Source organism: Diabrotica undecimpunctata, chromosome 8 (genome assembly GCF_040954645.1).
Source record: "Diabrotica undecimpunctata isolate CICGRU chromosome 8, icDiaUnde3, whole genome shotgun sequence".
Lineage (NCBI taxonomy): Eukaryota > Metazoa > Arthropoda > Insecta > Coleoptera > Chrysomelidae > Diabrotica > Diabrotica undecimpunctata.
The window spans coordinates 38,157,005-38,168,027 of NC_092810.1; the positions used below are offsets into that span (position 1 = coordinate 38,157,005).

Here is an 11,023-nt window from a genome sequence, read left to right on the forward strand (position 1 = left end):
CAAATATACCGATATAATGTTTATTCTTAACCGTTTTTCATAAAAAAATTTTGTTACAACCATAAAGATCTTACTTCTAGCGATATTAGACAACTGATTTAAAGCAAGATCAACATTTTTATTAATAACTGTCAAGATTAGGAAGCTGAGGGCATCTCAACGAGAAGAAAACATCGCATCTTGCATTCCCTTCAGAACTAAGAAATACAAACTCGTTTAATTTGTACACTAACTAGAACATAATGCGAAATTTATACCCGCATAATGTTTCCCTGGAGAAAAGAATTAGTGCACACAACCCATCGACTGATTTTATTCGAGCTTGCGAGTATGTAGCTGTGTAGCTACTTTAAACCGCAGTGTCAGAGGAAGAAATATATAACGCCGGGACACGTTCAATAAGCTTCCTGAATGGAAGCAATCGTAACACTTATTGTAATTCTGTTTTAAACATCACTGTGGAGGGAGATGTCTAAGTACAGTTGGTGTGAGTTATAGTTGAACGCTTGGAACAGTGGCGGTACTTAACGCATTTTGTTATAAAATAGTAGACAGAAAAATATTCTAAAAAACAAAGTAGATCTTTTTTAAAAGCAAGTAATTATATGGCTATACAAAATTAGATGGAGTTTAGTATTATTAAACATAATTCATGAATTTCTAGTCCGTATATTAAGAGTTCAAGCATCAGGTTATCATTTTGTTTTGTTTTATTCATAGGTTTCTTAATATTTTTGGAATGGGAAAAATTTCCAGAAATTAAAAGCGATTTTGCAGATGACAGATATTTCTACCGTCTTATGATATCAGGTGATCAGATTATTACTTTAACTGGGAAAGGAAAGAAGCTTCAAAAGTATCAACATGCCTATGTTCTTCTGTGAATATGACTGTGTTGATTCTTCGATTATCACATCCAGTTTCCAGAATTTTTCTTCCTTTACTATGACATGTCTTACATCTTTTTGTTTCGCCAATTTTTAGACAAAAGTTATAATATTGAGTGGTTTGGTAGCAGCTTTAAGTTTACATTTAGTAATAAAAGTTGATCAAGAATGCAGTAGATGTGTTCCAAAAGAGCTGTTATTAACTTCTCTGACTCAAAATTAAATATATCTAAATTTATTCGAAGATTACGTACCATTCTACAATCCCAAATTATCTTAAACCAATACTAAGCTGTGCTTAATATTTCAAAATATATATCGAACGATAAATACAATAAGTGAAGTATTCACCCGAAACACATAGCAATTACAGCATCAGTTCTTTTCGAACATCTAGAAGAAGCAAAATCAATTTAAGTTGACAAAAAAAAGTGCGACCTTGCCGAAAAGCCGTCAAAATAATGGTTTTTCTGGAGTAAAACCAGGAAAACCACAGACTACATTGATATGATATATAACACGTAAAATCAGCGTGATCTAGCTTCATTGCATCTCGTATTTACTCATTTTTGACACGTTCTGATTTTTATTTACCACAAATTCGTCTTAAATAATCCAACTCTGTCATCACAAGCAACATCCCAAACCTCCGAACGGAAGTGTAACGCTTTATACAATATAATATTTTTCATCTAAGAAGACCGCTTTGCAATTAACTGCTGGTAACTTTATCACTAGCGGACCAAATAAGCGGCAATATATTTTACACTACCTTTATGAATAACATTTTACTGCTCTGTTGTTTCAATCAGCACTGCTCTGCTTTTTTATAGTAGTGTAGAGAAGCGGTACTTTAAAGCAAAATGAGTAATTTGGACAAGAATAAAATACAGTTGAAACGTAAAGTGTTATCTCCAGAAGAACGGCGTTTAGTTCTAAGTTATTTCAATTTGGAAAAAAATAATATGGGTCCATTGACATCTGTTATGGCAGTTCAGAAACGAACATGCGACGCTTGCGGTATTTCAGAGAGGACATTCCAAAAAATGAAGAACATGAGTGAGAATGAAATAAATAAAGTAAGTAAGAGAAATCGTCGACATCCAAAATTTTTAGATTTGCACCAGTCAATTAAACTTAATTAAAAATATTATATATAATATGTATAAAGCCAAAGAACATGTAACAGTTAGTGCTGTATTACAAAAAATAGAAGACAAGGAACTGTGTGATATTAATTTAACCAGTTTGTGGAGAGTGCTGAAACATTTAGGTTTTCGATATAAAAAGACAAATAATAGACAAGTATTGTGTGAACTCTATAATGTTGTTTCAAAACGGTGGCATTTTTTAAGAAAATTCATGAACAATAAAATGTCTGATAGTCCGAGGCACGTTGTATTTTTAGATGAAACTTGGATTTTCCCTAAAGGAAATATGTCAAAATCATCCTGGCAATATGTTATTCTTCTAGTCGTTCAGGTAATGGTAAACGCTACATTATACTTCATGCTGGAAATGATGAGGGTTTTATTTCTGACGCTAGTTTAATTTTTTCGTCCACAAAGAATACAGGTGATTACCATGGAAATATGGATGCAAATATTTTTGAAGACTGGTTTGAAGAAAATTTGTTAAAAAAATTGGAGCGGCCATCCATAATAGTGTTGGATAATGCATCCTACCACTCAAGAGTAGAAGAGAGATTTCCTTCAAGCAGCTGAACAAAAGAAGAAATAAAGTTGTGGTTGACAAAAAAGAAAATTTATCACAGTGACATATTTTTAAAAGTCAATTTATTTCAAAGCTTTGGAGAGCACAAAATTCAAAAGAAATTTGTTACTGACCAAATGACTCTTAAATATGGCCATGAAGTTCTTCGACTTCCGCCCTACCATTGCCACTATAATACAATTGAGTTAGTTTGGGGTATAGCCAAAAATTTTTATGATGAACATGCATCCAAAACAACAAATGACGCTAGCGTTCTTAGTTTGCGGAAAGAATCGCTAGAACACATAAAAGCAGAACAAAGGCAAAACTGTATTATACATACGGAAGACATAATCGTTCAATCTTTTAAAACCGAGCGAGTTATAGATAAGGTCGGGCCTCTAATTATTCGGATAGACAATTCAGATAGTGACGACTCTGATAGTGAAATATCAGACAGTGAATAGGACAAATCGTTTGCTAAAAAGAAGTAACAAAAAAGTGTTTCGGGAATTCAATTCGGACTTTGTGGTGTGTTTTAGTTAAACTATAAAGTATCTTTGGTCTAATTACTGGACTGCATACTCTCAATAGCTTTGGTATTAATTACTGAACTACATTGCTTAAACCTTTTGTTTTGCTGAAAACTCTGAAGTGGTTTAGATTCCGTCCCACTTCTTTTAACCCGTCCTGTATATACATATTACATGTATTCATTTTATTTGCCTTTGATACAGTAAAATTCAATATTATTACTAAACATAAAATACAGGAAATTAAATATTTTTACTTTTCAAGCGATCGGAATTAAATATTAACCCCCCACTGTTTGAGGCCCACTGATCATATCTTAATTCATATCGGCCGTCATAGGGTAAAAGGAGTATACTTCTACCGAATGCCTTTTTGCTTTTTTTAATACTGTTTAACGCTCGTGTCATTGCTTTATTATAAGTTATTTTCTGAGTTTGTCATCATCTTTCCCTTTTTTATTTGAAATTACCCCCAAATAATTTTAGGTGTTTGATTTTTTCGATTTCTACATCAAAATGTGTATTCATCAGAATAATTCAGGATCATCGCTTTATATTCTTCTTTTATATTCCTTATCATACAGCTGAGATCGTCTTTATTTAAAGCAGTCGCTATTTGGTCAACAGCAGGATAAAGAGTGTAAAAAGCTTCTGTTCTTCCACCGTTATTTCCATGTTGTCGAGATAGATTTTAAAAATAAGGGGGGATAAACTACATCCTTATTTCTAACCTTTAGTTGTTTTATTATTGTGTATTGTATCAATATTAGACCATCACGTGTTGGTATAGTAGACTCGGAATTTGGCTAGATAATTTAACCCTCCGGTAGTGGCGTGACTAAGAATGACATATTTAGTGGCGTGAGGGACAAATATCACCCATTTTCTATTTGCTATTTTTTTGGACTTTTATGTATCAAGATAAAACTAAAAAATTATTACAACAAAACTTTATTTTCAAGTAAACGATAATACATTCACATAACCTCATTTTGATGGCAGTTTATACAGATTTCTTTTAAATGGTCACCAAAAACCCATTTTCCAGATTTGGAACAGGAATTTTCCGGTGGTTTTATTCTGAACCACTCCACATACATAACATCTTCCTTGGGATCCGGTTTTAGCTTCGACTGGCTGCTCATCTTCCTCAATACTAAACTGCAGTTTTGCACATTGTCGTAGCTGCCTTAAAATGTTTGGATTTTAAGACCTTTGTTCTATTTGACTCCCAACTCAGGTTTTGCAAGAACCGTATACGTGATATCTTCTCGTTTATATAATAGTGATATTTATAAATGCAAAGACCATTTATTGCAGTAATGTTTACCAGATTGTAGAACAGTACTATCGGCCAACCTATAGCGTTGCGCGCAACATTATTCTGTTGGCAAAACTGGTCAACCAGGTCGACGCCAACTTTGGTCATATTATCAAAAGTCATAACTTCCAGGTTTATTTTTTTTTTCTAGTAGACTTATCTATATCAACGGTAGAATATAATGTAGATAAAACTAGTACATCCTTGTTCTTGTTCGAACAATAGGACACCAAAATGCAGCATTCGTGAAAGAAGAATATGGAGGAGTGCTCTACTCTATTTCGTATTGGAAGGAATAACTTTGGTATTTCCAGTTAATTTTTTCTCATCGTTCCAACCTCCCATCGTTCCAAAAAGTTAGTTCTTTTTCTGTAAAAAGCCTTTTTGCCAAAGGAATACTGATGAACCAGTTATCGCCTGTCATATTTCGATTAGATCCAGATACTGTTTTAATTAAACGCAACACAACTTCTTCTCCCGAATTGCTTACTTGGTAAATTCCTTCTGGCTGCCCACCTACATAGAATTTTAAATTTAACGTGTAAGCTGTCTGAGTGTCAGTTAAAGCAAATACTTTCAGGCCATATTTAGCCGGCTTAATCGGTATGTACTGCTTAAAGCTGCATCTACCTCTAAATGCTAGAAGTTGTTCGTCGATTGTGAGGTACTCACTTGGTTAAAAATAAGCCTGAAAATTGTTTGAAAGTAATTCCAGCACATCTCTTATTGGTACCAATATGTCAATGGCTTTTCACTTATCTCTATAAAGAACATTGTCAAACCGTAAGCATCATATCAAGAAGCAAAATCTGGATTCACCCATAGATAAATAGGAAGATTTCAGACCATTTCCCTTTGAATTATCCCAGAAACTGTGTAAGTTTTTCCTGGATGATCGCAAAGAACCTATGAGGAACAATAAACCAATAAATGCTCGAATTTTTATTGAATCTGTATGTTGTGCATTTCGATCTCGTTAAAAATTGTTACGAATTCTATCGATATAAATATTAGTGCAATGAACGATTGTGTGCACTATCTCATCGAAAAATGTACTCCAGATCTCAATTTCAGTCTTTTTTTCTCGAGCCATAATTTTTGGTTCTGGAAAATGGCATTTTATTAGGTTATGTGCACGAGTTTGTACTTTTTTTACAGGGCTTTTTTTCCTCCATTTTTTCCATCTTTTCCCATGTAATTCTTTTTCGCTCGATTGTCAATTTCTTTATTTTTACTTCCACTAGTATCGCTTCTGTCAGTTTCATCTGCTTCTTATTCGGAAGCTGTATTATGTTCACTTTCAGTCACGTGGTTTCCTACTTCAAAATCACTTTCGTCGTCAGTATTGGGTCCATCCTCGTTATCACTTAACTTCTCGAACCATTTTAACCAAACGTCAGGATCCTTGATTCTTTCAGCTTTACGCTTTTTTGAATTCTCCATTTTGTTCTCCAAAAAGTAAGAACCGGTAAAAATCACAGGTTAATATTATTATTAATCAGGATTCGTAAGTTCTAAAATCAATTTGTGCTAAAAAATTAGTATAATTGGTAGACCAAAATCGAAAACTTACTTTGACAAACTTAAGAACACGGTTAGTGGCGTGGGGGACAGTCATCAACCACTAAAAGACTTATGGAAATGCTTGGTAACTAAACGCGTGTTACTGTGCACAACCACGTTATACATTCACTCACACACTACTTGGATGGTACTGAAGTCTAGATCTTCTTCTTCTTAGAGTGCCATATCCCTACGGAACGTCGGCGACTACCATGCTTATAATATTTTTATACTGATCTCGGTCTTGCGCTACGTGTAGCAATTGGTCCGCTGTCAAACCTTTCCACTGCCGCAAATTCCTCAACCAAGAGAGTTTCTATACGCATTAAGTGAAAATTAATACTTAACTGAAGCATTTTCCTTATAACTTTCACACATTTGTTCTGGCTAATTGGCTTAGTTCCAGTGCCATAAAACAAAACACACCCACACACACACACACAAGAGAGTTTCTTCCGTCCTATCCATTTCTTTCCTTCGATTTTACCGTTGAGAATTACCGAAGGAACTCATATCTTGGTCCTCTAATTAAATGTCCAATATATTCTAGTTTACGCCTCTTAATAATATTTAATAGAGTTCGTTGATGTCCCATTCTTCGAAGAACTTCTTCGTTTCTGGTTCTGCTAGTCCATGGAATTTTTAGTATCCTTCGATACAACCACATCTCAAATGCCTCGATTTTATTCATGATATCGGCGTTTAAAGTCCAAGTTTCACATCCATACAAAAGTACAGACCACACGTAACATCTTGTAAACTTTTCACGGATTTTCAAATTTAATGAGTTATTGGATAATAAAGGCTTGAATTTTTGAAATGAGTTTCTTGCCTGTTCAATTCTACATCGAATTTCGAAGGATGGATCTAGATTTTGGGTAATCCAACATCCAAGGTATTTGAATCTCTGAACTCTCTGCAGCGGTTGTTGGTTTAATATCTAGTCTAGATAGCGCTTTCCAATTTAAATCTGAGAGTGGAAATAATGGAGTGGGTAGTATGTCACCCACGCCACTAACAGAGGTTTAAACCGAAAACAACAAAATTTAGTTTGGCAACATTGTTTGAAGAATAAAGATTCTCGGATATCAACATAACAACAGGCTTTAAAATTTTAAATTACATAAATTATTTTCTTACAATGTTGCTCCAATTAAAATAAAAACGTTATGATTTTTTTTGTTTTTGGGAAATTTTGGGAGAATAATTTTTTCAAACCAAGACTCAAAAATACCACTGTCCATATCATCGTTGTAGTCCAATGACGCAATTTTTTTGGCAGATATCAATAGTGCATTGTTCATCCATTTTCTCCACCGAAGTGTAAAATGATAATTCTTTTACCTTTATTGGATGGTAATTCAAACTGAATATTTTTTATTTTTTTTTAACAGTGTGATGCTTATTATAATATGTTTCATTCAAAGATACCATATTTCGGTTCATTTTTCTATACTCCATTATATTTCGACTATACTCGTTTTGGAAAGAAATTATTCTGCTGCTTTTCATGAGTGTTTGAGGTTTATCTATAGTTCGATACTTAAAATTATTAGCTTTAAGAAAAAACGCGAAGTGATTTGGTTGAACAAGAAACGATGTCTTTTCGTATTAGTTCCTGTCCATGAGTTTTAATCGCGAAAAAGATGTTGTCTGCGTACATTTTGTATATTGTTATACTTATAGATTGAATCAAGTGGCAATCTATTTTTCGGAACTTGTCACTATATTTTCTCTTTTTTCTTGTTGTTTCTTGTTCGAGATTTCCCTCCTATAATGGCATACACGGTTGATGTTGGCACTTCTGTTAAATAAACAGTTTCTGTAATAGCTTCTAATTTAGTAAGTTAGGAGCACAGTCCTTCATACACATTTTTCACTATACCTTTGGCATCGTTAGAGAGATATTTAATATTTTGCTTCCGTTCCACATAGTCACCCTGTAAATCTTCTAATTGATAAGAATTGTGTTCTATTAGTTCTTCAACCTCATGCTCGGAGTTATTGTTCTTCCAAGGACGTCACAATAACAAAATTTCTAGTTGCAGTGATATAGTTATAGTATAAAAACGTTGTATATTTATGACTCACAAACTTTCCAATTCGGATAAATTGATTAGCACACTAAACCCGTAAAAGTTATTGTGAGTGTAAGTCTGGACTTTTAAGCAGAAAACACACCTAAGCGATCACGACGCGATGGCGATCACGATGGCGACCGCGATTCGACTCGACATCGCTATTATCGGTAATATGAGTCAGAGATTAAAAGCTTAAATAACGTCTGTACATTCTGACAATATTCCATTTGTATCAAAGCAGATAAATTTACGATTAACTTTGTTGTGCCAAAAATGCGTTTAAAATCTTTATATAATGCTATGAATTATGCATACTTGACCTATGTTTATAAGCCTCTTGTCATTGTTTTTAACTATTTTTGCGCCATATATTGGAATATTTTACTTTACTTTTGCACTTTTTTTTGTTCTTCAGCTATATTACGAATAGTACGTTCATTGATAAAAAAAAATCATTTTCATAAAAAATAAAAAAGGTAAGCCCTTGTCTGGATTAAACTTTTACTGGAATAAATTAAATCTTTCACTGAGCTAACCTAATGAAGCACGTACTGTACTGTCTTATATAAAACGCCAGCTTCCTGCGCCGCGCCTCCGGCACTGGCACATAATTGTAACAGGGAACAGGACCACCAAATTCAATTTAGCGTCACTAATTTCTTCAGAAGAACTGAATTTATATCAAAATGTAGGTTTCGTGTTCGTGTAGCATAGGAAACACAGCATCTACTTGAACTATATCTGATCATTGTAAATTAAATCTGTCACAGTCTTAGGCATCGCCTAATTTATGATTGTTATCAGGAACGGCGCTCCTGTGACTTTCAGCAGGAATTTTACGTTTAATCTGAAAAGTGTAAGGAGAATTTAATGATTCTTGATTCTTGTTTAGAATCGATAAATCCATACAATCTGTTTAAATGATCTAAGAGACTTTAAAAGCAAAAATACTTTATAAAGATAACATCACGAGTTTCTAAAGTTTTTGTTTAAAAAATTAGAACTGGTGCTTATTGGAAAGTATCCCACCGGTTTGAGATTAAACGTCATTTTTATGAGGCTGGTATATTAATTAGGTAAAATTTTGTTGTATAGTCTACATACATATTATATAGTTTTATTTCGTATTCATAAGCTTTTTCCTGAATCGTTTTTTGTATGAATATATTGTCTGTAGTGTCTCTATTTGATGTGAATCCATTTTAATAATCACCGATTTTATTCTCGGAGTATTCTAACAATCTATTAAGATAATACCAGAAAGAATTTTGTATACTACATTTAGCAATGTCATTATTTTAAATATACCATTGTTTTAACAAAATTAGGTAATTTCTTATTTCAATTTAATATTATCGTATTATCAACCAGCAATCGCTTAAATATTTGTACTATAAAAATCTTATGTAGTACTTACCCATATGATATAAAACCAGTGGCTCCGTTTCACCCTTGATATCACTCAGTTTTTGGAAAGCGGCGTTGATTGGAGCGAAAATCGTACAAGGTTTATTTCCCAATGTAAAGTTGGCAGATTTCGATGGTTCCATGTAAGAATAAAACTGGAAAGAAAAAAAAAATTAGCCAAAATATAAACAAAAGTGGATTGCTTTGGTCCAATGAATTATGCAAAGAGATGGAGGATGATTTTTTACAGGTTTTTATAAATATGTATAAAAAGATTTAGATTCAGATTCTTTCTTTCTTTCTTTCTCCCCTTCCTTTTACCCTAACAGGGTGTCGGATTTGGGCTAGCTATTTTAATTTCCATTTACCCACCTCTTCCATTCTTTCCTGTTTCCTGCCATTATTTTCAATTCCTCGAGTGATTTTTGTTTAAGTTTCCCCGCCTCTACTACTTGCTGTATCCATTTTTTTCTTGGTCTGCCTCTTTTTCTTTTTCCGATGTTTTTTGCTTCATAAATTTTTCTTGTTATTCTATTGGATTGCATCCTCATCAGATGCCCATACCAGTTCATTTGTCTCTTTGCTATTTTGTTCATTATCGGTTCCTGGTAGGCCATTCTCCTAATAGTCTCGTTGCTTAATCTATCCCATTTTGTCTTTCCAACTATCCTTCTTAGATGTCTCATCTCCATTGCGTTTATCCTGCTCTTATGTTTTTCCAGAATTGTCCAGTTTTCACTTGCATAGAGCACAGTCGGTATCACTATTGTGTTATATATTTTTATTCTTGTTTCTCGTGCAAGTTCTCTTTTTCCCATTATTGGGGCTAACGCATAATATAACTTGTTTGATTTCTTTGCTCTATTTGTTATTTCCCAGTCTATTTTTCCATCATTAGTTATTATACTTCCCAGGTATTCGTAAGTTGTTACTATTTCCAATTCTGAGTTTTTACATTTTATCTTTATTTGATTATCTTCCTTATCTCCTTTGCCGCTGATTATCATTATCTTACTTTTTTCCTCGTTTATCTCCATTTTAAGTTCTTCTATTTGTTCTACCCATATATCCATTAGTTTCTGCATTTTATTCTCGGAATCTGCTATTAGTACTATGTCGTCTGCATACATTAAGGACTCTATTGTTACCGGTTGTAATCTGCGGTAACCTATTATTGTCTGTAGTTGATTAGTTCTGACTCTAGTGTTTCTTATCAATTCGTTCATTACTATTATGAATAGCAAAGGGCTGAGACTATCTCCTTGTTTAATACCTCTCTTCCAATTAAATGCTTCCGATCTTTCCCCTGTTATTTGTACCCTTCCTTTTACCTCTTTGTAAGTACTTTCTATAATTTTTATCAATGCATTAGGTACGTTAATTTTCCTCAAGCATTTCCCTATAATATGTCTTTCTATCGTGTCAAATGCTGCTCTTAGGTCTATGAATGCTAATACTAGTTTTTTCCCCGTATCTATGCTTCTTTCTATTAGGTTTCTAATGATATATATGTTGTCA

At 33.4% G+C, this 11,023-nt stretch overlaps 1 protein-coding gene across 3 annotated transcripts in view; it reads right to left on the reverse strand.

Annotated features, from left to right (window-relative positions):
* Positions 1–9,657, reverse strand: part of Fas1 (fasciclin 1 Fas1 domain-containing) — a 304,785-nt gene extending 295,128 nt beyond the window's left edge. For all 3 annotated transcript variants that reach the window (XM_072540109.1, XM_072540108.1, XM_072540107.1), the window contains exon 1: positions 9,516–9,657. In XM_072540109.1, the coding sequence (XP_072396210.1) occupies positions 9,516–9,648 (133 nt within the window). In that variant the 5' untranslated portion in view covers positions 9,649–9,657. The remainder of the gene's footprint in view (positions 1–9,515) is intronic.
* Between the last annotated feature and the right edge of the window lie 1,366 nt (positions 9,658–11,023).